Genomic DNA, 25,127 nt, shown 5'->3' with positions numbered 1-25,127 from the left:
ACAGACCTGCGTCTCCAGTCTGGTCAGAGTGACAAATGGCACTGGCTCTCTGTCTCTCTCCTCCCTCCGCTTCTCACTCGCTCACTCGCTCACTCGCTCACTCCCTCACTCCCTCACTCACTTGCTTGAAAAATAGAAATGGAAAAAGGGAGGGAAAAAAGAAAAAGGAGGAAATTAATTGCAACGCAAAGCTCCTCACCTAAGCTTTGGCGTTGAGCTTGGGCGCGGAGTTGGCGTGGGCGTAAGCGACAAGGTGTGGGATGGCATGGGATGGCATGGGGTTCCGTCGGGCTTCTAGAAGCTAAGGTAAGCTGCATACCTAGCTGATGGGGTTGCACGGCAGGTATGCGGTATGTGGGCGTGGTGGGTGGGTGTGTGGATGCAGGGGCGTGCGGCGGGCTTTGATGTTTTGGAAGAGGCCGGAGAGGAGGGGGAGGGGGAGGGCGGAGGGCGGAGGCGAAGGTGTGGATGTGGTGAGTGAGTGAGTGTATGCGCGTGAGGTTGGGAGGGTTTCGAGGGGGTTTGGTCATCAATGCTGATTTTGCATTGTATAGAGTCTTTTCCCGTGGGACGTTTTGATTGAAAGTTTGCTGGTCTTGTGTTTGTTTGGCTGGGCATTCCAAGGGTCCAGATTGAAACAGGGGGTCTTCTCTGTTTTGCGATCAAACGGTCGGGGGGTGCTTGGCTTCCGGGTTCCTTCAATTCGCGGGAATGGCATGATGTCATATGTACCCCTTTCGCAAAGGATGGTCGGGTTTTGAGATATTATTAGACCAAGCAGATGCAGAAGCTGCACCGCCCCAAAACTAGATGAAAGAAGAGAAAGATCTGACAGTGTTTGCTGTGACATAGGAGAGACATGACAATGGCGACCACGCCTCGGAGCCGGCGGACGCAGCTCTCCGTGAAAGGGCAAGGGTGACATGTTTCCACGCGTCCACCTCATAGCCCTATGTACGTAAAGTGAGTGGCGTTTTTGTGGGCATTTTTGGAATAGGTCTCCATGGACGAGTGAAATTGGCAGGGGGTGTCACATCAGGGGACGCAGCCGGCTCGCCATGTGGCTCACGACCGAAAGAGGACGAGCTGAAGAGAGCAAAAAGCCAATGAAGAGTATCGGAAAGTGGAGGTCGGAGCCAATACGAGGACATGGTGCAAGAGGGATATATGTAGGTGGGGATGGTTTCGGCCGCTGCAACAATGCCAGGGAAGCCAGAAGAGTTCGTCAACGGGGTGGCCTGACAGCCCAAAGAGGCAAACGCAGGACTATTTAAGAGCGAGGACGAAAGCCACGGTCGGTCGATGCGGAATTCAAGGGTATGATGGTACATGTAGCCCATCTTCTCGCTAACGTCAAGCGCCTCACATCAGGCCCCTGCGCTGCGCCTTTTTCTTGCTTTTGTCTGTTGTGCAACTCTTGACTTTGCTTTTGAAATCAGTCAGTCCCATTGACCAGATTTTTCGCATCAGCAAACGCGAGTCGGCTGCAGGAACCACATGGCACGTTCGCCTGTCCAAACGCCAGCGGGCGAGAATTTGCAGTCGACGCCCGCTCATCACATCCACCCACCCACCACGTCCACGCCCACACCCACGCCGCTGCAGCGTCGAAAATGCGAGGCAATATCAAGGGACAGCGCATCAAGCCGTGGCAGCCCGCCCTCGCGACAATATAAAAGTTTTCGGAACCAGCTCCAAAAGACGTGCTGTGCTGGGCAATGACCCAAGACTTGCACCCAGCCCACGTGGGACAAAAAGCAACAGCACGCGAGGGGAGATTGCGGACACATGGACACGATGCCGTGTATCAAGAGCTACGGGACTCTGTGGGATCTGATGCCTCAGTCTGTGCGGCACACGGATGGATCCCTGCTGCATGCATGCAGTACGCTGCTGCTGCGTTACCTCGACGTCTGCCCGGGCTGCCATCCACCAACAACCAACAACTCGTCCAGTCCCGCTCTCTCGCTACGTTTCAGCGCCTCGCCCGTCCTTTTGCCCCACGCCCGATGCTCTACCTAGGTACAGCGACTTGCTCCGACGGGCGTTCTTTGCTGGTTGCATCCGCCGGCATGAACCGAAGTATATTGGCCTGGATGCGCCCCCCGCAGGCGAACCGCACTATTTACATCTCACTGTTGCTCAAGACGACTCCATCCGCTGCCAACTGCACTGCTGCTGTCAAGTCCCGACCTGCCTGACCTTGCTCGTACATACATACCGTACACACCATGCCGTCCAGTAACCGGGCTTTTTTAGCAATAACTCCTCGCTGATCCCCAAGGCTCGCTCCCTCTTGGGGCTGTCGTCGCTGTACGAACAGCAGAAGGAGCCATCCAAGGAGCAAAAAGAACACCAACCCACCGGTAGACGGAGCCGCCAGAATGAAAGGCAGGCCAAGCGCAAGTCCAATGCCACCTCCATCACCACCATCTCGGCCTCGACCTCGTCTCCCACCTCGCCCTCGTTCCCCTCTCCTAAGCCCATCCTCGACTCGCTCCACTTTGATCCCCTCACCACCAGCGCCACGACTCTTGCAAAACTCGTCGGCACTGGCTCTCTCACCTCGGTGGACCTTGTCGACGTCTACCTGGCGGCAATTGAGCGCCACAACCGCTCGGGCCGCCAGCTACGCGCCCTCATCAGCACCGCGCCACGCTACCATCTCTTCGCGCTAGCCCGTCGCCTCGACGACGAGCGAAGTGCCGGCCGCTGCCGCGGTCCTCTCCATGGAGTCCCCGTCGTGCTCCAGGACAACATTGTCACTTGCGCCGCGGCCGACGACGTCCCCACGACCCCGACCAGCACAACGACCACCACCACCACCACCACCACCATATCCGCCACCGAAGCTGGTCCTCCTGTCGGCGATGCCGGCGTCAATGCGGCCGTCGCCGGCCATGGCATGGACACGACGCTGGGGTCGTACGCCTTTGTCGGCGCGCGGCCCAAACGGGCGGCCAGCGTCACGCAGCGCCTGGAGCGCGCAGGTCTCATTGTAATCGGCAAGTCGAATCTAAGCGAGCTGTGCGGGCTCAAGAGCGAGACCATGGCGTCCGGGTGGTCCGCAGTTGGCGGGCAGACGCTGTCGCCGTTTGTCGCCCGCCGCTTCGACCGCGACAGCGACGCGTGGGTGTGGGAGCAGTCGCTGGCAACTCCGGCAGAGGGTAGTGCATTCGGGTCTGCCGTTGCTGTTGCGGCTGGCTTTTCTCCTTTGGCCGTCGCTACGGATGCAATGGGCGGGTTGGTCGACGTTGCGAGTCGGAATGGACTGTACTCGTTGAAAATGACGGCTGGCTCGGTGCCGTTGGATGGTGTGTGGTGTACGAGCCGCAGCTTTGACGGCGTGGGCGGTATTGCAAAGTCGGCTTCTGATTTGGTGGCCCTGACGGATGCCATTGCTGAGCCGAGCATGATTGGTGACGACTACTATCCAAGAGGCTTTCAAAAGTTTTCGGTCCAGAAGACTTGGAGCGGGTTGAGGGTGGGTTTTGTCGACCCTCGGGTGTGGAAGCCGGGGAGGGAGCTGGCAAAGACGAGTCCAGAGGCGCAGAAATACATGGTGAAAATCACACCTCGCGTTGTACGGCTTTGACACTGACAATTTTTGCAGATTGCCATGTACGGAGCGGCTGTCCGGCGGGTTCGCGAGCAGGGCGCCATCGTATCCTATCCCGTGGAGGCACCGTCGCCTCAGATCTTTCAAGACAGCGAACGAGGCTCCTTTGAAGCCGTCACTTGTACGCTAACCTCCTCTCTCTATACCTCAGACGCAAGACTAACGTACAGCAGATCATGAATTCAAGGAGCTTTCCGCCGACTACCTCGACAACCTCGACACGTCGCGTGTGCATTCACTGCCCGATATCATCGACTTCAACACCAAGCACGCCGACGTGGAGTTGCCGTCCTCGTCCCCAGACCAAGCCGACCTTATTGCTGCATCGTCTACCACGCCCGACGGCCCTGCACAGGCGCGCGAAGCTCTTGACCGTCTGCGCCGCCTAGGAGGCAGCGAGGGCATTGGCCTTGTACTCGACTACTACAAGCTGGACGTGCTCGTCGCACCGGCCGACAGCGCCTTGTGCGAGCTCGCGGCCGCAGCTGGTAAGTTTCACGCCCTCCCGACAAGCATCTACCTATGCCAACATCTTCGCTCCAGGCTACCCAATCGCAACAACGCCGCTCTCGATGCTGCGTCCGGAAGCCCGCCCCTTCGGCCTCGCACTAACAACCCGCGCACACAATGAGCACCTCCTCCTCCACTTCGCCAGCGCATGGGAAGCGCTCTGCCCCCCCGTCACCCCACCACCCCTCGACGCCGTGCCCCTGCCCGTTGCCACATCTTCCTCCTCCAACCCCACATCCTCGCCCTCACTGTCGCGCTCACCCAGCAGCGCTGGTAGCAGCAGCGCCGCCAATAATCCGTCGTCGTCGCCGTCGTCGTCCACTGGCCAAGCGCAGTCCGCCCCCGACGCCCCCATCATCCGCGTCATTCTCAAGGAGTGGGACACGCGCGACTTTGGCCACAGCAGTGATGCGCTCGCTGCGTGGCTTAATGCTCGCTGGCGCAAGAGCGGGTACCGCGTCGATGAGGACGTCGTGTGGCGTATCTTGCAGGCGAGTGGGCGCGAGGCGTGGCGCGGGTTGGGGGATAGGTCGCAGGGCGCTTTTGTGCGGTGAGTTGAGTCAGAAATGCGGATGGAGTGCCGTTTGCTGTTTATGATCTTTCGGTGAGAGAGAAAGGGCGGATGGTGGTGTGATGCTGTCCTTATCGTTTGCTCGGTCGTTGCTGTCTCGCGCTGTTGCGTCTCTGCTGCTGCTGCTGCTTATTTGGGCTGCTGTCGGCTTCTTTTTCTGTCTGACTTGTCTGTCTGTCGTTGACGTCTCCCTGTTTGCTTGCTTACTTGCTTTGGCTTCGTGTCTGATACCTATCTACCTGTCTGTCTGGTGGTACCTACTTTCTGTCATTTTTGCCGTATTATTTTTCTCTTGTCCTCCTGCGTCACTCACTGATGGCGTGCCCGTGATTTCGTTGATGATTTGAGTGAAAAGCCCGCCGATTTGAACATGGATTGTCAGCGGTGGAAGGGCCCTGATAGCTGGAAACCTTGGAGTTGGAGCCGCTTGTTCGGGGCAAATCCAAGTCCATTGAAGGGAAACACTCCACATACTGCATTCACAGTAGCCCTTTGCTTCCCAAATCCGCTCAAAAGCGGTCCAAAAGCGAATACCAAAGGAAAACGAAGCGAATGAAACGACAGGTCAAAGATCCCGAGATGGAAATCCAAACTTCAGTTTCGTACTAGACTAACGTGATTCCCCCTGAACAATCTTTGTTTTATGTTTCCAGCGACAAGTAGAAAATAAGTTGAGCAAGCTCCCACCGGCCCTGGCTCCTTTTGTTTCTTCAAAATCTCTTGACAACTTGACGTCCTTTCAGTTTGGCCGCTTGAAGGTAAGTTTTTGCACTCCACTTGTTCAAACAGGACGCCTTCAAAAAGACGGGACATCCGCGATGCTTTTGTGGACACCAACATGACGTATACTACTCTACAGATATGTCCATCATGGCCATTCGATTTCAACATCAGACATACAGGCTCTGACCATCTGCGCGGGGCCGAGCCCCATGACCACACACACGTACACGAAATGGCAGATGGAGTCGTGATGTCCCGCACGTCACACTGTCCATTCGCAACGAAGAACAGAAGGCCATCGATGTGTTACAAACATATCACGCCAACATAGACCAGAAGAAGCCAATCTACATGTTCGAGAGTAAATGGACTTACGAGTGGGAAAAAATGGTGATGCGTCATACGACTCTCGAGGAGAACGGCCTTGAGCCTGACATCGTGACAACCATCTAAAAGGCTTTTCAGCCAGCCGAAAAGCTTCCTACGGGAATCGAACTTGTGTTTACATGTTGATGGCGTCGTCTTTGATAGCTCATGGCTCCTGCTGGCGGAAAATCGGCGCCGAAGCCTGAGGTGTGCGCCAGTGTCGGCTGGTGGTGGTGTAAACAGTGGACCCCGTCTCTCTCGCTGACATCCACAAACACCCATTCCTCTGACCCACGACCTCTTCAACAGAGACCCACTTTCATCGGCTTCGCTCCATTTCTCAAGCGATCAAACGACTACGTGAGTCGTCCCGTTTCTGATCAGTCTGATCGCTCTAACCTTGAGCTATGAGTCGCAGACCCGAATCTCCACCCTCCCTCAACTTCAACATCAGCCTCAAGACCGGCAAAATGTATTTCTCCGCTTCTGTAGCTCAAACCAGCCAGGCCAGCATGAGCGCCCTGATGAGCTTCATGAAGCACGGCCCCGGCAGTCTGATCGACGACGAGATCAAGCCGCGTCAAGTGCCCAGCCTTCCCAACACAACCAACCGAACTGCAAAAGCTCGCATCGACGAGCCCGACACCATGATCTTGCCGGAAGACTGCTACCCGGAAGAATTCACGAACAAGCTCCAGCAGTTCGCCACCCTGTGCATCGAAGTCGAGCAGGCGAGGCAGCTCCTGCGCAATCAAGTCAAGCGCCGGCAACGAGACACGCGTCACAAACCCCGAGTCCGCCTTGCAAGAGAAGTCCTGCCGATCGACCTGAACACGGTGGTCCGCGAGCTGAAAGAGCACCACCAGCGCGTCGCCGAAACCGCAGCTGCCCACCAGAGCGAGAGCGGCGTGGACTCGGGCATGGACGTCGACTCGCGGACATCCAAGAAGTCCAAGAAGTCCAAAAGAAAGACCCGTGGTGGCAAAAAACACAAGCCGCGCCCCAAGGCCACGATGGACTTGGAGATGCAAAGCTTGGAGATCATGATGGGGAATGTGGATCTCAAGCGCAAGAGGAGGGACGAGACGCCGGAGGAGGAAGACGTTCCGGCGTCGAAGAAGGTCAATGACGCTCTTAACCTCAGTGATCTGGCTCGCGAGCTTCCTGTCGTCTCCCCTGGTGCGACTCGTCCCGCCCCTGGCACTGGCTCGGCCTCCGGTTCCAGACCTCAATCTGCCGCCGAGAACGACACTGGGGAATCGGTCACTTGAGATGTGCCGATGGAAACAGCCTATCCTCCAAGAAATTTGTCTACTCTATCTCCAGTGAGCTCCCTGCCAATCGAAGCACAGATACTCATGCTAATCACCACCTCTCTCTCATGCTCCGAAGCGCGTCGAGACGGGACGCTCTTTTTGCTACTTTCGACATCCAGAGCGCTCCTTTTGACAGCAAGACCACGCTCCTGTCTGAAATGCTCTGTTGTTAGACGGAGGCTACAGCGTTAGGCTTTGGGATGGGTAGGATGTCATGGGTTCTCGCTTCGACTTGGGGACATCGGGTCTTGGCAGGGGTAGAAAAAGTCAGATAAGGCTGCATGGTAGGACCAGACAAACGAAGAAAGACGGGACAGGAAGCACGTTGAATTCCAGTATCTGAAGCCATTCGATGCTCTCTGTATCTGCGTCTCATGCAGTCTTGCGTTGTGCATGATTAACACAACACTGTCGTGAAAAAACCACCCACGTCAACTGCTTCTTACAAGAACGCGTAGCCCAGCGCTTCCACTTCCATTCCCATTGCCAAGCCCTACATTTGTGTCCATCGACTCCTCCGTAGGTCTCCGCTGTGTTCAACAAAGAAGGTGCCGAACACGTTGGCCAAAAGGCCGTTGATCCGAGGGTATTGCTGGCCAGCTTCGACCCCCTCTGAGCTATGACGTTGCAACGTCTTGATGTGGTATTACCTACCTACCGAAATTCCGTGAGGCACCAGGAGTCCAACAGGTCAAAACTCTCACCACCAGGTCAGAGAAAACCACGAGCCATAAATCACTTCGAATCGAGCCCACGCTGCTTGTAGCGACAGACGCGCGCATCGATTCAGGCATACGCTTCCCTCAGCTCATCGGGGATCGTGATGGAATTCTCCTTCTCAATGTCGATGCTGTGAAATGACGATTAGCGAAGCCTTGAAAACTGAGAGGGTGGGGGGGGGGGGGGGGGGGGGGGGGGGGAGGAAAGGAAGTCATCCAACAGCCCCGCAGCCCAGTCCGCAACGATCACAAAGTCGTAAACATGACAAGCATGGAGATTCTCATCATGGAGTTTATCCTGCTCATCGACAATAGCCTCCGTCTCCTCCAAGCTCTTGCCAACAAAGTCGTGAGACTCCGACGCTTCTTCCCACTTCTCCCCCGCACTGCGCATAGCGGCGGATGCTTCTTTGGGGTCCAAGTTCATCCATGGCTTGCTAGCTGAGGCCGCCGAGCGTCTTGGATTCGCGAAGGTGGTCAAAGAGACGCTTCTTGAGCGAGTCGAGGATCGGAGCTTTGCTTCGGTTGTCGGGGTTAGCAGCAGGAGGAGGACGCGCTCTTCGACTAGTCAGCGACCAGCTCATCCTTCATCTTTGGTGCAGTGACTCGGACTTTCGTGTCAGGACGTTCTCGATCAGCTTTCCCGTGAAATATTGGTGAGACGACACGTTTGCTGGAACGAGGGCGTAAGGTTGACCTTGTTGCTTCTGTGTCGAGTTGGTAGACGCGTTGTCGAGAGGACGTGGCAGAAGTGCGGAGGCTCCGAACACTTGCGCCGACAGGAATCTCAACGATGATAATGTTTTGAGCTTTTTAGGCGTGGGCAGATTGGGAGCGAGCTAAGTGTCGAGCCGGACAGAGGTTGGCGCAGCGTCGCGGTCGGCGAGCAGTGTTAGACGGACAGTACAAAACAGCAGCGAATCCAAAACCACCGCCTTGGCTATTTCATCTTTCCTATTCTTAGCCGTTGGTACCAGGATTTCAGAAATAACACCGTGGAGTGTTCAATTGTGGCTTCGGAGCACGCTTGCTGCACTGAACCAAGTCCAGGGTAACAAGCAAGTCAACGCAACGCACCATTCATCTCGATGGATAAAATACATCTCTAAACTAATCTCAAGCGCTGAGATTGAATATTGAGGCCAAGGTGGCTCAAGGCACGCGTATACAGACCAGTCCTAGTAAGAGGTTGACGTGAAGCGGTAAGTCAGTGCAGCGGTCGAGCAGTTTGGTACTTGACACTTCGTATTTTCGTAGTTAGCGCAGCTCTTCAAGACTATTAAATACCTGCGATGGATCGAAACATTTCACTTCTTGCCACCATGGGTCAGAATTAATCAGCAGTGTTTTCTCTTCGCCAGTGGGAGATTAGCTTATTTGTCTACAAATGAGCCAATTGCACCCACCAAGCTAATGCTGCATCAGTAGGAAGATGTGTTTTGTGGCGGAAAATGGGCGAGATTTGGCGTGCAATTGATGACTTTCCAAATGTGCGCGAAACGATGATAAATGAAAACTTTCTAGATTCATCCGCAACTGTGTACGGATGCTCCCTAGTCTCGATTACAGCACTCGAAAATGCCATCACTCTTGATAGAGTGTGTTGGTCTGCCTCACTAATCAAAGAGAGAAGCTTGAACTGGGAGAAGTAGAGGAAGAGACTGGAACCAGAAAGACAATGTAGTTTCAGCGTCGGGGAGTGGGCAGCAAGACAGCCGATTGGGCAAACCCCGCAAGATTGACCTATATAGGTCAAAAAAGCGAGATTCCTTGTCATGGAGTTCGTGGGTCCCCGGGTCAAACTGGTGTGTGCCTTCATTCATACTCTCCCACGTGAAAAAGAGATACGTTCGGTAACTAGGTTACTATGTGGGCGCACCCGGTCGTAAGTTCGAGTTGGACCCGCGGCTCCTATTTTTTTCACTTTTGGTTCTTTCAGGCTGGCACCTCTAAGTAAGTCCCTCTCGTCTCGGATCTTGTCGGCTCGATAGTCACTACTACCCCCTGCTGGATCTGGCTTCAGCAGTAAGCGAATGCTCCCTTGGCTCAACTGCAACAGAAAATGAACGCTTCCTAGACGCAGCCATAGCGCCAAGTGCATATCATTTTTCCGGACACCCTCCGTGCCATCGAGCTGATGTGGTTCCTCTTGTATCGCTGTCGTCAACGTGTTGCCCAAACCATGGAAGCTTCTTATCCATGCCTGAAATTACTTCCCCCTTGACTTCTACAGCAGTCAGCAAGCAAACGACATGACAGTACACACTTGCCTCCCTCTCCCAACACCACTCAGCACCGGAGCCAAAAGTCTTCTTACTAATATGGAAGAATGTGAAAGTCGGCCTTGGATGATTCCACTCATGATCTCTCTGCTCGTTCCTACTTGCAAGACTCTCGAACTGACTAAGTCAATCCAGGATCAATACCGTTCTCCTCAGTCACCCACCCATTGCCTTCCTCCATTCAATCTGCAACTTCTCCCGTAACCCAATTTTTTGCCATGTCCACTCGTGAAACTTCAGTCTCGCCTCCAAATTCTCACCCGCACGCTCACACATTCCTCGGACCCTGCAAAATGGACCTCTCAACCCAAAACGTCGTGTCAATCCGCTTGGTCACGACGACACCCCTCTCCCTCTCTCCATCCTTACCTTCCGCCTCGACTGCCTCTTCGTCCCCCTCAACATCACCGACAAGAGGTTTCTCCTCCTTCTCACAGGTTTCGACCAGCGCATCCAAGTGCCTCCTAGTCTTAATGCGCTCCTGAATCTCCTCAACCTTCTGCCTCGACGGCGGACACATATGGTCCAGCGTCAGCTGCGCCGCCTCGCGGTTTGCGCGGTCGAGCACCGTGTGCGTAGAGAGATTGTCGACGGCAACGATCCTGCTTTCTTCATCGACATCCATGCCTTCTTCCCCTTCCACATCATCGCCGTCGTTGACACTGCCGGTCGTATCCGCCACCACGCTCTTCTTCTTCGTCACCCTGACCTCCACGTCCCTGCGCTTGATAAGCCACACCGTCTGCGCAAGCCAGCAGCCTTGCGGCGCAGAGCCAACATCAGGCGGCTGCAGCTGTGGATCGTCGGGGAGAAGCTTCTCGCCCGGCTGTGCCTTGCCCGGAGCGCGTGCAAAGCGGTCAACCCACACGCGCACCACGTTGTCGTTTGCAAAATGTGCTTCGTACACGACCATGCCGTCAGGGCCGGTGTCTTTTTTGAATGTGAAGGCGCCCATCGCTGTTGAGCGGCCGATGCCGCCGATGCCGTAGCGGGCGCCTTTAATTTCGAAGTAGGCGGCGCGGTTGGCGGCTTTCTTGGTGTGGTAGTAGGCACAGCCGGCGACGTAGGGTTCGGCGCGGGCTTCGGGGTCTGCCTCTCCTTCGTTGTCTTCTTCTCGTTCTGCTTCTTTTTCTTGTGGGGTTTCTCCTTCGCCTTCTGATTCGGATTCTGTGTCCGAGTCCGAGTCCGAGTCGGAATTGGAGTCTTTGACGGCGTGTGCATCCGGGGCCATGGGGGCAGCTGTAGTGGGGACAGGAGTTCGCTTCTCCTCCACATTCTTCCCCTCGTCATCCTGTTCCTTGTCGTTCTGCTCCTCCCCACTCTTCTCTCCTACATTATTCTCCGCATCTTTCCCCACAGCCGTCTTCTCCACAACCTTTTCCTTCTCCATCGTCTTCTTCTTCCCCGTATCCTTATTCCACGATTTACGCCAGACCTGATACTGCCACCAGCACTCACCCTCATCCAGGGGCTCAGGCGTCGGGGCACGCACAACCATCTGCTTGTTTCGCGTTTTGTCCTCTTTGTCCGGCTCACTACCGGACTCATCCTCGCCATCCGTCAAGCAAGCTTCTAGCTCGCGCTGATTGGCATACCACTCCTCGAGCGCGTCAGAATTCCACGTCTTGCCACTAGGACGCGGCTTCGCCGCTTCAGTCTCCTCATCCTCAAGCGATGCAGTGACAGCAGCATCAGGAGGCGGCGCACCATCCGACTTTGCGACAGCCGCAGCAGCCAGATCCGGGTGCTCTTTGAGGACGCGCTTGTAGCGGTATTGCAGGGATTGCGGCGTCATAATGCGGTTCGTCTTGCTGGCATAGAGTGTGCGGATATCAAGCCACTTAAGACCCATGTTGCGCCACTTGGCCAGGTCTTTGTCGGCTTCGCACAGCTGGAGGCTGTAGGCGCCGCGGTTGCTTGGTGGTGTCGTGAAGTTTTGATTCACCATGATGATTCCGTTAGAGGCTTGAGACGGGCTTGTATCCGCGCTGGGAGCATTCGTGGCTGCTCTCCGACCCTTCCTAGTGGTCTTTGGACTCCTTTGTGCACGCTTCGTCGCTGGCTCATCCTCCTCGTCATCCTCCTCTATCGGGACATGCACTGCTTCGGGCCAAGGCTTGCCTTGCCGAGAAGAAGGTCGCAGATTGCTGGTCCTGAGCGGCTTTGGCGGCGGAGTGGTGCGCTTCAGACGAGGAGGCTTCATGCCACCGTCAGCTGGCCGGGTCTTTGTTGATCTGCATTTGCTTGTCGTTGCTTTCTCTGTTGTGTCGTCAAGATCCATCTCTTCGGCTAGGACTTGAGCGCAGGTCGGTGCTTCGTCGCTCATAGCGTCGAAATTGCCTGCATACTTCTCCAGGAAAGTCTCTGCAACAGTCGAAGGGATGGGTGAGTGCAGGGGTGGCAGGCCATGTCGCTCGTCCGCTTCTTCTTGCTCAGGAGAAGGCTTACGCTTCTTGATCTGCAAAGAGGCCATTTCGGTGGCCTTTCTCTTCTTCATCGTAGCAAGCTTGTGAAGACTGATAGGGCCGTCGTGTGCTTGAATAGCTCTTTTCTGGTCACGACTCAGCACCGCAGTCCGCTGCGTCTGGTCATCCTCACGCTCATCGGGCTCAGACTCTTCAGACTCAGAGGCGACGACTTCAGAAGAAAGCTGTCTTGCCGGGACCTTCTTCTTCACTTGCCTCACTGGCTTCACGGGCTCAGACCAGTCAGACTCAGTGTCAACGAACTCAGGAGAGAGCTGTTTCGCTGGGGCCTTCTTCTTCATGGCCGGCATCACGGGCATCACGGGCTTCCTGTCGGCAGTCTTCCTCCCTTTCGCAGTTGGAAGTCTACCTCCCCGCTTCAGAGCGGGCCGGGGCCCAGTGTCAAACTGTGGACGCGTGCGCTCGTCGTCGTCATCATCGTCAGACTCGGGCAAGGCAAGCTGCTCCCTCGCATCTTCCTCTTCACGCTTTTGCTGTTTCTGCCTAGCTATTTCAGCCCGCAAAGCCATGATGTCTTCGCCGAAGCTCTCCAGGCTCTCCTGCTTCGGACTCTCTTCCTTCTTGCCCTTCTCGCCAGGCGCGCCATTTTCCCTTGGGGTTACTGTACTGGGAGCAGCGGGGCTGTCAGGTTTCGGTCGCGTGACGTTCGTTGCAGCGGGCAGTCTTTGGATGATGGCGGTGGCAGCCTGCCAACCAGACGGCGGGCTACTACTGGCAGTAGCAGTCTTTGGTGATGGACCGACTCTCGCAGCTGCCGCTGTGCCGGGTTTCCCTGGTGTCTGAAAGACGGTTTTAGGCGGCGATTCAGCGTTGCGAACCATTGTGCTTTCGGCAGGAGTCGAACTTGGAGCACAACTGTTGATGAACTCCAAGGCCCTCGTCACATCCTCTGTGTGGCACCGTTCCTGAGCCGACTCTTCTTCATACTCGCCGCTCTTCTTCTCTCCCTCTTCTTCGTCAGAGGAGCTGTCGCTCAGGGTGCTGTCGCTCTGAGCGCTGGAAATGGAAATGGCATACTCTTGAGAACCACCAACTTCGTAAAAGGGTGGGGGCTGAGTCGCGTTTACAAGTTCATGGATTTCTGGCCTGGGGATGATGACTTCCGATGCTCGATTTCTCTCAGCCATCATCTTGGCCATCGCCTCCCTGTTCATCATTGAAAAAGAGGAAGGAGCAACGGTCGACGCCGGAGACGGGTCTTGACTTTGATCATGAACAATTGCAGTTTCCGGCGAATGATCACGACGAGAACCACGAGCCGCATCCTCCTGAGCGCCTGCCATGCCTCCAAGATCAGAAGACTTCTGTTTCACGGGGGTCTTGTCCTGGACAAACAAAGTCTCTTCCTCGTTGCAAGCATTTGATCCCTCGAAAAGCCTGCCCATTTCAGAATCATCTCCAGTCCCTCTGATCGGCGTGTCATGTCGCGCCCGGTCGCGAAGCAACTTACTTTGAGCCGCTCCTGAAGATGGTGTCGCCGGCCTCGGAAACAAAGCTTCGACAGCCGTGATGCTGTCTTGGCCGATGTTGCGAGGACCAACTGCTGTGCCCGACTGCGTCACGTCCCCGTTGTTGTCCTCTTCACTGTCCTCTTCAACAAAAGGGCCACCAGATGGTCGCGCCGGCTTCAATATTGGCCTCGCCCTCCACTGGCTCTTCGCCACTGCATCCGCCTTCTTTGCTTCCGCAGCCTTGATCCCTTCCAGGAGGCGCCGCGCAGCTTGCTCCAGGTAGGGACTTCCGCAGACGAGAACTTGGTCGATTTCGCCCTTCCTCCATGATTCAACGGCGAAATCCATGGCCATTTCTTTCCTCGCCGAATCCAGTTCGTCAAATGACAGGACAATGTCACGTTTTTTCTCTGGATGCCGGCGTGCAGGCCCTGTCTCGCGTTCGTCGGCGTGAGAAACTTGGTTGCGTGTGCGGTAAGGCGTTTCCTCGTAGGCTGGGGGTGCGTCGCCATGGCGGTCGACCAAATTGGATTGGTGGTCATGACGGCCCACGACTTCCTTGATTCCACGTGGTTTCGGGCTGCCCGCGTGGCGTCCACGCATGCCATGGCGATTCCGATCCGCTGGAAGGCCCGTCGAAGATTCCCAGGACTTCTGTTGCGCCTCGCCACGCGTGTTTGGATCGTACTCTTTCTGTCCTTCCGCGTGTGGAACCCGGTTTGGAGATGGACGTAAGCCGTCATGGGTTTGCTGTTGGGTATTTCTAAGCCATGTTTGCTGCATGCCGTGGCGGTGCGTGCTGGTCTGAAAATAGTCACGTCCTCGGTACTCCTCAGGATAAGGCGCCCGCCTGAAGCTATCCTCTTCCACATATCCGACATCCTCCTGCGCAAAACCATGTGAATGAGAAGACTTGCGCGACGGAGCAGTATCGTAGGCGTTGCCGTGGCGGCCGTGCTGGGAGGAGTATTCTGACGGCAGCGTTTGACCAGACGGAACCAGGTTTGGATACATCGAGCGCTGGCGGGTCGCGCGATGCCTCGCCTCATACTCTTCAAGCTCCCAGCTGCTCTCTGGATGGACGTTTGCCTCTTCCATGCGTCCAGAATGACCGCTTTGCGGCTGATCGTTTGACCCGCCGTTGTAGTGGGTCATGTTGGGCTGGAAACCAAACCCAGAGTCGCGAGGAAGGTAGTCAGAGTAGTAGGCGTCTCCAAGATGAACGACGCTCTGTCGATGCTGCAAGTCCTCTGCTGCGGGGTGAGGCTCGCAGAGGCCGGGGACAGGCTCCTGTGATAACAGCCTGTAATCCTGCTGTGGCGGATCAAAGGTGTGTAGAGGGATGCTTGTCGAAGGTGAGTGATGGTAAGGATGCCGACGATGATCTTGGAAGCCATAGCCTTCGTAAGGGTGAGTGGAGCCTGGGCCGCTCTGCCGTGGGTCGTTGCCTTCCGTGTCAGGTCTGTTCGAGTCTCGGCGCCGTGTATGGTGGTTGTCGTACTCATGAGGAGCATTCGACATTGTGAATGCGCCAACAAGGTGGCGGTACTGACGAGCTCGGCGTCGATCAGGGAAGTATTAAGGAGAGTGATGATGATGATTTGCTTGATATGTTTGGATCAAGATTCGGCGTCACTGGTGGTGTGAGGGTCGAGGTGTGTGGAAGATGGAGGTTGATGGATAACCTAGAACCAAAAGTCATTTGACAGTTATACAGGGGAAGTGATCTACCTGAAGTGAGTTGACGTTCCGAAGGCATGTGCGAAGCATGTGCGAGCGCTTTGCTGCCCTTTATTCTTGGAAGCCCTTCATGTGTAGTGCATCTCTTGCGCCAGCTGCTCGACTCCAGTGCTCTTACTCCCACGCTTCTCATGATCGAGGCACTGCCCAGTACGACCTGCTTACTGGTAGATCTTTCTAGTTTGAGTACTCGTGTTGGAATATCCAACAGACACTGCGGAAGAAAAGGGCTGGGGTATCACTGTTGCAAGATCATGCTCCGAAGCCATGTAGACCCGACCAGCTGCGAACAACAGTGCGGTTGTAGAAGAAGCTAGGAGGCGTGAAAGGTGGTCAGCATGACATGTCTATACGTGAATACCAGCCAAACCAATAATGCTCCAAGTTCTTTCACAGAAAATGGCAGGTTTTGAGAGTCCACGCTGAGCTTCCATAATGACTTGCAACGAGGAATACCTGGGATGATTACCTCCCCGGTTGAGGTAGGAAGAATCTACAAGACTACTTCCTCCTTTCTCTTCTGAGTCCCAGAGCGCCCAAGCAGGTAGAAAAGTGCCTGTTGTCCCGTCTCCTGTCGTCGCACCACAGACGAGGTCGATTTCAAAACACCATCAGTCAAGAAGGCAATCCACGATCCAATCGAACTCAGTTTCTGACTAAATCCCAACGTTTCCAGATGAAGTTGTATAAACCTAACCGCACGGGCAGGCAATTAACGGAATCGCCTTTTCATTCTCCCTCTTCTGTTTCTCGGAAGTGTTCAAAGCTTGAACAAGTCATCAAACTGAGGCAGGTCGATATCATTTGCGCTTACGCCAGAATCGATGCTGCTTCAGCATCGATGCAGCATCAAAAGAGAGCATCCATGGCCAAGAGGTCTTGCCCGAGGAAATGAGCTCCACTTACAGATACTTTGCGTACGAAAAGCCTAGTTCCTCCTCCTGCATCTGTTCAGGCCTTACTGGCTCATATGTGCGAGTGCGCCAGTTCCAGACATGGGTGTTGGTGTTCAGAGATGTGGGATCGATGGATGGTTCAGTAGGCGGGACGAGAATATTGTTGGCGATGCCTCGGTTGGCATAGGGGGTACTCGCAAGAGCCGGAGAAGAGGGAACGGCCGTAGAGGAAGCTCGGTTGATGGGCGCACTGACGGGCAGGGCCGACGAGCTTGGAACGTTCGGGTAAGGGGAGACGTATCTGAATGAACCCTGACTCGTCTTGAATCCGTTAGCAGAGACCTGACAACCTGACATTCGATTTTGGGCGGAAAGAGCAAAAATTCAATGGAGGAAGCAACTGACCTGGCCTCGACCAATCCAGCCCCTCGTGGGAAGAGGGTTGAAATGATTGCATGGACCGACCACCTTCTCGCGATGAATGACGTGACGCGTCACCGGCAGCTTTTGCGACCTGCGAAGATGAGACTTAAGCTCTGGTGGATTGCTGTCAATTCTGTTCGCAGACTGTTTCGGGTTTTCTGTTCATATCGTAAGCGATGGGAAATGGGTCAAAGAAATAAATGCTGACGGCGCTCCTGGTAAAACACTGGATACGATTCCCACATCCACCTGCGTTCCAGTGGTTCGCGGTGTAATGGGATAGTATCTAATATCAACAGTGAAGTCAAGCCGGGCGGGCCATCGTCCCTAGGGCCGAGGCATACTTGGGCGGCAGGGTCAGGCTTACTCTTGGTCTGGGGCAGCTTCCTGTTCTTTCTCTTCTTCTCCTTGCTCAAGGTGTGGAGGTGAGTTTCCTCCTTCTCGTTCCTCAAGGTGAGGTAGAGTGTTTTCTTCTCCTCCTTGTTCAAAGTGTAGATGTGTGTTTGGAAAAACTCTTTCTCGTCTCTTGTCAAATCCTTGCGAGTCATCCACAGGCGCTTTGTCAAAGACACGTCGAGGTTCTTGCCCGGCAGGTGAGTTGTCAAACGCGCGTCGAAAACAGGCATTGGGAAGTCCCATCCGAAGAGGAAAGACATTGGGGAAACGAGCATGTAATCTCCGTACAATGCCAGAATAGCATTGAGATTGAAGAGCATCCTCTCGGCCTTCCTCCTAATCTCGATAGTCTTTTTGGGCAATGGGCGGAAATCGATGGGTCCCGTGTTTATGTTTGACGTGGATTCATGGTAGCCCACCATCTGTTGGTCATGGACAGTTGCTGGGAGTTGAGGGACGGAACTGCCACGCGTGGTACCATGGACGCCTGTTCCGCCATTCTGGTCTTGAACACTCTCAACATCCGATCCTGCCGTACGATCCTTGGACATGTTCTCATCTTTCTCAATCTTTGCGCTGTCTTCAGCATGCTCGCCAACGAGACCCTCAATGGGCGGAGTCTCTCGAGATGGTTCCATAGTTCAGCACCGACGCGAACATGAGCCGAAATGGGTAACGAATCTTAATAGAAAGGAATGCCGAGCCGGTAATGCTGAGTTTGTTAAAACGTTGTGGACGTGGATGTACGAGTGATAGATTGACGACGGCGATGGGGGACGGTAGGAGAGCCGTACGACCACCGGCAGATGTCGACACCGCCGTGGTCGACCGTTGGGTTGGCTGCAAAATGGAAAGAGCGCGGCCAGGACTTGTTGCCAACGACGTCCAGCATTTAACACTCGCATGCTCTCTACCTGCCTGAGCCATGTTGTGTCGACGTAAAGAGAAAGATACCAACCTCTCAATTCTACATCAGCTACACTGCACATTTGGCGGCGCACGCCGGCCTGGAGCCAAAATGGTTGTCGTTGATTCAATCATTACCGACGAGGAGAACGCCCAACACGTTCGCTATGCAGTCCCCATACGCCCCGTTCAGCAACAACCCTCAAGGTAAGGTATCCGCAAAGACCCGTCTAGACAAGAGCCCGGCCCCGCCAAAGCCTCGAGCCTCTTTTCGCCAAAATGATACAGCTTCTATCACAACGCCGCTCAAGACCTAGCCTCTTCCAACTCCAACTCCAGCTGCCTGATTCGCTCGTCCTTTTCGCCGCCCCTCTCGAGTTCGACCAGCCTGTGCTTCATGGTATTGACTTCGGCCGTCAGGTGCGCCATTTGCTGCATTTGGCTCGTCATCGCCTGGTTCTGACTTTCCAGCATGTGTTTGATTTCGGCAAGTTGGTCCTTGATGCCTGCCGCCGCAGCACTGGCCGCGCCCGAGACACTCCGTCTCTCCTCTCGGGCGGGCGGAGTTGCTGAGGGAGTCTCTGTCGGGGTTGGCTCTGGAGCGTGGGAGACCTCGGGCCCGCGAGTCTTTTCCTCCATGCGCGCCGTGACATTGGGACGCTCAGCAGGCTTGGGAATCTCTTCAAAGCTCGAGGCCTCGTCCGCAGACGACTCGACTTCTTCCTTGTCGGCGAATTTGGCCGCTGCGTTCGCCATGCTCGTCTTGTTTTCATTGACAGATTGAGGAGGGGCCCGAGCAGCCGCCGCTGCTGGAGTAGGCGTAGGCTCAGGCTCAGGCTTGAGTTCCGCCTTTGCCTCGACCTTTGGTTCCTGCTTCGGCTCAACCTTGGGAGCGGGCGCAGAGGTGGGCTTGGGCACAGCCTCGGCGGGCACCTCAACAGGCGCCTCACCCTCATAGGTCGCCTCGAGAGAAAACTTGGGAGGTACCGCGTCTTTGCCGCCAAAGTACTCGTTAGCAGACATGCCTGGCTTGAGGCCGACACAAGGGGGGTAAATGTCGCCCTGGAAGACCTCGGCACGCCTAGGGACAATGAAGGAAACGGGTTCGACGTAAGAATCATTAACGGTCTTGAAGGCGCGCATGACTTCATTTTCGTGGAGCTGCTTGTGTTAGACATGGTTTTGCTTGTTCTGGCTCGACACTCACATTGACACCACGCTTGGGCAGGAATGCGATTCCGCGCTGCGGCTCGGTCGACTTGTATTCGGAAAGGAATTGGAACTTGTCGTTCTCGTACTCAAAGTACCGAATGTTGCCGTCGCTTTTGCTAGTCAGTTTCGCCTCGTCACGTGAGTGTTCAACTTACCCCTTGCCCGCAAGGTAGAGACATTGAGTGCCATCGTCCCAGAACGGCATGCACACACCAGAGATAGAGTCCAGAATCTCGAATCCGTTCAATGGCTCCCTGGCCGCCCTGACATCCCACAAACCAAGCTGGCGGTCGCTCATTTTGGAGAAGCCAGTGGTGGCTACCCTGTCCAGCTCTCCCATCCACACGGCACGACTGTTTTTGGCACCAGAGTGGCCCTGACCTTCATGTGCAGGCCTTTCCTGGCGCACATCCCAGATTCTCAGCTTCTTGTCCCTGCTCGTAGTGACAAGGTAAGCACCGTTGGCGCTGAATGACAAAGATTGGACGATATCCGGGTGCTTCAGGGTAAGTTTGGGGGAGCCAGCTTCAACGTCCCAAAGCTTGACGGTGTAATCGCCCGATGACGAGGCAAGGACATTTTCGGCGGAGGGGTTGAAGAGGACATGTCCAACTTTTCTTCGCGGCTGTCAGTGGTGCCCGACTATGAGGAGAGCCCGATCTCCTACCTCGTGTGGCCTGTCAGTCTAGCAACCGGCGCGACGTCTTGGGGTTCTTCCGCGTCGCTGTAGAGAGAAAAGTCCTCGGGGACTTGCCAGATGAAGACCTGATGCGCGTCAGTACCAGTGGGCGCATCGCAGGCGGAGGCGCGCAGAGTGTACCTTGCCGTCATCGGAACCAGAGGCGACAATGTTGTCATTGAAGGTGTTCCTGTAGGCCTTCAGCACGCGTGTTCCGCATTGTCGCTCTTGTGAGACAACCCACCAATCCGTGTCCAAAACCGGCCCAGTGTGACCACGAAACAGCGGTATAATTTCCGGCAGCTTGCCACGCTCATGGAGCGGGACGACTGCGAAAGCGCCTCCACCACCAGACTCGTAGTTGACCGAAAGGTACTTGGGGTTCGCCTGGAGCGGCCGTCAGTGCCCGATGCGGCCAGGGGGCGGTCTGCGCGGGGGAGAGGGCACCTTGATCAAGTTGGTGTCCCAGGCATTCTTGGAGATTTTGAGGTTATCGTAGCATTGCTCCTGGGCAAACGTGTCAGATGGCGGACAAGCAACGAGGCGCGGTTCGGGCGCGCATAGGGTCGGGTACCTTCTTCGTCGAGCGTCCGAAGACGTGACCTGTTGGATGCAGCGGATCAGCAAGCGTCAATGCAGAACAGCGTGGGCGACGTACGGTACTTGGAAGCTCTGACGAAACGGCCGGACATCGGGGCGGGTGAGAGGGGAAATGGGGACTGACTGCAGGCAAGGGAGAAAGAATATAAAAACGTGGACGAGGAGAGGAGATAGAGCAGCAGCAGCAGCAAGCGACCCCCAGAGCTGTGATGGTGCGGTCTGGTCTGGGTGGGCCACATCAGCGTCGCAAGGGACAATCCTGGCGACGGGAGCTTGGCACCGGCGCCCACCATTCTCATGTCATTCTCCTCTCCGCTTCAATTGCTCTCCACCATCCACTATGTGCTCTCCACCACCCACGGCAGTCTCTAGTTGCATCTGCCTCGTCCTGTTGCGCTGGCATCACGTCTTCTTGTCCAACATGGCTGTGCCCAGTCGACACGTCCGCTAAGCACTCACTCACTGACATGCCAGTTTCACGACTACACAGCCGACCGCTCGATGCGGACTCGATTGACTGACTGCTGCATGGCTACCTTGAGCGCCTCGATAATGGCTCCTTTCTCTCCTCAAGCCTTATGCAAAGTCAAATCGATGCCAGTCGTCAGCGAAAGCGCTAGCGGCGGAACGGCTTCCTACAGACCAACACAGCCACCGAGTTTTTAGCTCGTGTACTTCGTCCCCGATTCCTGTAACTGGAGTCCAAGGCAGCAAAGACTTGTTGTTTGTGTGCGCCGTCGCGTTTTGTACCTGAAGGCATGGTCGCTGTGTTGAACTTCTTGACCCGACCCCCCAACCATGCCGGCTCGCCATCAAAGCACACGGACGAACGGCGCTGAAGCTGCAACAGCAAAACAAACCAAAGCAACTCCATCGGATCCCTGAGCTTCAGCTGTGTCCGCCCCGACGTGCCACTGCAATTCTCGGGAACTGCGCTATGCTCGGCTGAGGCGGCATCACGGTGGAGAATCAGTCCCCTACTGATGCTCATCGCTGGCAACGTATCAAGGCAACACACCCATTAGACAGAATTTCGATTGAACAGCTTCAACTTCCAAGGGCCAGCATGTTTTTCCTGCGATCATTCCTAGACATTCGCCCCTGTTTTCAACATCGCCGAGGAATGGCCGGGCGGCGTGTCTTGGAGTATTTTTGTGCAGCACTGCCGCGTCACCATCTGTGGCTTGCCATCAACTCCATTTTCCTGGTGCTTCACAAATACAATTGTTGTCTGCCATCTCCGGATTTTGATTCCTGACGCGCGGATCGAGCCGACCTGAACGGGTCGTGCGAACAGTCTCCACTCAGCCCTGTCTTTGGAAGCCCGAGTAGCTTGAAAATCTAGGCTGTGAGTGAGCGCTTTCAGCGCTTTTCAAGGCCCTTGATTCCTGACCGGATCAACGACCACGTTCCCGCCCCCAGCCATTGTGCCGCTGTCGTCATCATCCTGCCGTCTACATAAAAGTCCCGTTGCGCGTTCCCAGCATATCGATTGCTGAAAATACCCACTTCGCCGCGCAAGACCAGTGCGCCGCTAGGCCAGCTGTAGATCCGAGTTGGCCGTCGAGGATAGGGTCCTTTTTTCTCCGGCGCGGGGAAGATGGTGCTTCTCCGAGAATAACTTCTCGGCCATGGAATCTTCGATTCTTCCATGCTGACTCTCTTCTCTCTTCTCAGCCGCTTGTTGCGCTGTGGCTCGCCCTAGCCGCGCGCATTCTGGACGATGCACCTTCGTCTTTGGACCCGCCTGTCGTTACCGCTTCTTCACCTCCTGAGTCTTGCCACAGCTCAAGATCCCCTTGAAGACGATATCGGATTGTCTTCATTTGTGACAGTAGGTCAATTCATCACCATTCTCGATTCTGGCTACCTGCGATAGCTGGTCATGCGCGCAGACAGGCTGATTTCAACAGCGGCCTGATCTGAGAGCTCCCAAACTGGCTGTCAGAGTTGTCAACAAAACGGCAGTGAGCCCAGGATACCATTTCGTGGCCCCATACAACACCAACAATGACTGGGAATCTCACAAGACACCCTTGATCGAGGCTTGCCAAGTAGGGCCGCACATTTACGACAACAATGGAGAGCTTATCTGGAGTGGTGCTTGCCTATTTCGCAACGAGAATGGCTTTGACTTCAAGGCGATTCATTACAACAACAAGACCTATTTGAGCCTCGATGACGTGCGAGGAGATCCCAGCTTGTATGGTGCCGGAATCATCTTGTCGGACCAGTACCAAATTATCAAAGACGTCCAGATGGCCGAGCACACCAATCAATTCGACCAGCATGAGTTTGCAGTCATCGAGGACGGCAAGATAGCCCTCTATGTCGCGTCAGACTTGCGTGACATGGATGGTGACTCTGTTGGTCTCGGCCGCAACTCCCAGACTCGCGTGCACAGCACTGGTTTCAAAGAGGTCGACATTTCGGGTGAGAATCCTACGACCATTTTCGACTGGCAGGGCGCGGATCACGTACCTCTCGAGGAAAGCACTTTTGCTTGGCCAGAAGAAGCCGATCCCTACGGCAGAGGATGGGACTACCTCCACATGAACTCGGTCGACAAATTTCCCAACGGCGATTACCTGGTTTCCTTTCGATACACCAACTCGCTGATGCGGCTTTCTGGCGAGAACGGCGACATCCTGTGGAGGCTTGGTGGCAAGAAGTCAGACTTTGACACCAAGGACTTTGTATTTTCCAGGCAACATCACGGCCGCATCATCACTTCGAATGAAACCCACACCGTTCTTTCGTTCTTTGACAATGCCTCGAGCAGCCAGAACTCCGACCATGGACTCACGACTGCCTATAGAAGTTCAGCGCGCGTCATCCTGCTCAGCCATGACCCGAACGATAGAAATTCCTGGACTGCCACATCCATTCGCCACTTTGAAAGACCGGATCGGGGCTACACCCGACTACGCGGCTCCATACAAATCCTTGCAAGTCCCGGATCTTCGAGTCTCGAGCACGATACGACTGAGGATTGGCCAAACTCGAATGTTTTCATTTCTTGGTCTGACCATGGCTATGCAACCGAATTTTCCCCCAACGGCGAGATCGTCATGGAGACGCAATTCGTCAGCAGGCGTTTCGACACGTACCGCGCGTTCAAGATGGTTGGATTTGTTGGACGGCCCACGGAGCCTCCCGCATTGAAAGCTTTGGTGTACGGCGATGTTCTACCTGGCCAGGGCAGCGGTGTCGGGCCATTTACCGTGGTCTACATCAGCTGGAATGGCGCCACAGAAGTTCGTGCCTGGAGAGTTTACGGGAAGATAATCAAAGACACTGGTGAACTTGGCTCGCAAACCACCTCGACCTCAGCTGCCGCTTCTGCGTCCGCTACTCGGGGAACCTCTGGTCTCTTTCGCTTTTCGCGGAGCCTCAGATCAGCATCGATTTCTTCGTCATCAGAGAAAAGCGAGAGCCAGCCTCGCTCAGCTCGCTTTGCATATCTTGGCACGTACCGCAAGACTGGTTTTGAGACAGCCATCACAATTCCTGGCGCAGTATCCTATTTGTGGGCGGAAGCGCTCGATTCGGAGGGCAGCAAAATCGGCCAAACGAGTGTTGCCAGAGGCATTGTCCCCGGCGTATCGATCGCGTCGTGGGACGAAGCCGAATCAACCAACTCCTCCTCGACCACCAACAGCAGCAGTTCCTCAAGCACTTCAGATCTCTCTCTCGACTTAGATACCGATGCCGACGCGGCATCATTCTCCACAGACCTGACGATTTCGGAATCCTCGTCTTCTTTCTACTCTACGACCGAGGATTCCCCAAGTGACGCATCCAATCCCATAAAATTGGCACCTCTCACCTTTCCTTCAGCCTTCCCTCACGGATGGGGCTACGGCGACACAGGAGCGGGCGCCAAACCAGACCTAGGCGAGGCCAAGAGTTGGTGGGAGAGCTTCGAGGGGAACAAATACGAGCTCACCGTGTCTCGCAATACAGCCGCAATTGTCGTCGGCGCAGTGCTAGTGCTGCTTCTCTGCCTGCTGGCAGCACTGACATGGACGGGTCTACAGATGTGGCAGTTGCGCAAGAGGCGAGATGGAGCTCACCCACCGCTGTCTATGCGCAGAGGAGGACAATACTCCACCGACTCGAGCAGCAGCTCCCTCAGCAGCAGCAGCATTGCCGGCCCCGCGGTCTCTGGCAACACCACAACCGGTCCATCGCACGCAATGCAGCAGCAGCAGCAGCAGCAGCAGCCGTGG

General features: G+C 55.4%; 5 protein-coding genes across 5 annotated transcripts; 3 read left to right on the top strand and 2 right to left on the bottom strand.

Annotated features, from left to right (window-relative positions):
• Positions 1–1,797: 1,797 nt before the first annotated feature.
• IWZ02DRAFT_521715 (amidase signature domain-containing protein) lies at positions 1,798–4,877 on the top strand (the record flags this gene model as incomplete). Its single annotated transcript, XM_066770800.1, has 5 exons — positions 1,798–1,848; positions 2,285–3,562; positions 3,614–3,740; positions 3,793–4,107; positions 4,163–4,877. The coding sequence occupies 5 exons, from the start codon at positions 1,798–1,800 to the stop codon at positions 4,681–4,683; spliced, it is 2,292 nt and encodes a 763-aa protein (XP_066622016.1). The 3' UTR covers positions 4,684–4,877.
• Positions 4,878–6,196: 1,319 nt separating this feature from the next.
• On the top strand, positions 6,197–7,401 carry IWZ02DRAFT_521713 (uncharacterized protein; the record flags this gene model as incomplete). The annotated part of the gene is made up of 1 exon (XM_066770799.1): positions 6,197–7,401. The coding sequence occupies one exon, from the start codon at positions 6,197–6,199 to the stop codon at positions 7,058–7,060; it is 864 nt and encodes a 287-aa protein (XP_066622015.1). The 3' UTR covers positions 7,061–7,401.
• A 9,095-nt stretch (positions 7,402–16,496) lies between these two features.
• On the bottom strand, positions 16,497–18,424 carry IWZ02DRAFT_303598 (uncharacterized protein). Its single transcript, XM_066763973.1, has 3 exons — positions 17,470–18,424; positions 17,085–17,260; positions 16,497–17,000 (listed from the first exon to the last, which is right to left on the bottom strand). Exons 1-3 carry the CDS (start codon positions 18,134–18,136, stop codon positions 16,686–16,688), a joined length of 1,158 nt encoding a protein of 385 aa, XP_066622014.1. The 5' UTR covers positions 18,137–18,424; the 3' UTR covers positions 16,497–16,685.
• Positions 18,269–21,111, bottom strand: IWZ02DRAFT_455206 (actin-binding protein-like protein). The gene is made up of 9 exons (XM_066767772.1): positions 20,954–21,111; positions 20,870–20,898; positions 20,743–20,802; positions 20,540–20,682; positions 20,437–20,485; positions 20,284–20,381; positions 19,772–20,233; positions 19,612–19,726; positions 18,269–19,565 (listed from the first exon to the last, which is right to left on the bottom strand). Exons 1-9 carry the CDS (start codon positions 20,985–20,987, stop codon positions 18,711–18,713), a joined length of 1,845 nt encoding a protein of 614 aa, XP_066622013.1. The 5' UTR covers positions 20,988–21,111; the 3' UTR covers positions 18,269–18,710.
• Positions 21,112–22,799: 1,688 nt separating this feature from the next.
• IWZ02DRAFT_366208 (ASST-domain-containing protein) lies at positions 22,800–24,503 on the top strand (the record flags this gene model as incomplete). Its single annotated transcript, XM_066764358.1, has 2 exons — positions 22,800–24,195; positions 24,346–24,503. Coding segments are annotated over 2 exons (1,554 nt in total), but the record flags the coding sequence as incomplete, so codon positions are not given.
• Between the last annotated feature and the right edge of the window lie 624 nt (positions 24,504–25,127).

This window comes from Phyllosticta citriasiana (assembly GCF_038021145.1).
Source record: "Phyllosticta citriasiana strain CBS 120426 chromosome Unknown IWZ02scaffold_8, whole genome shotgun sequence".
NCBI lineage: Eukaryota > Fungi > Ascomycota > Dothideomycetes > Botryosphaeriales > Phyllostictaceae > Phyllosticta > Phyllosticta citriasiana.
Note: the sequence above shows the minus strand (reverse complement) of the source record. Positions and strands in the feature narration are given on the sequence as shown.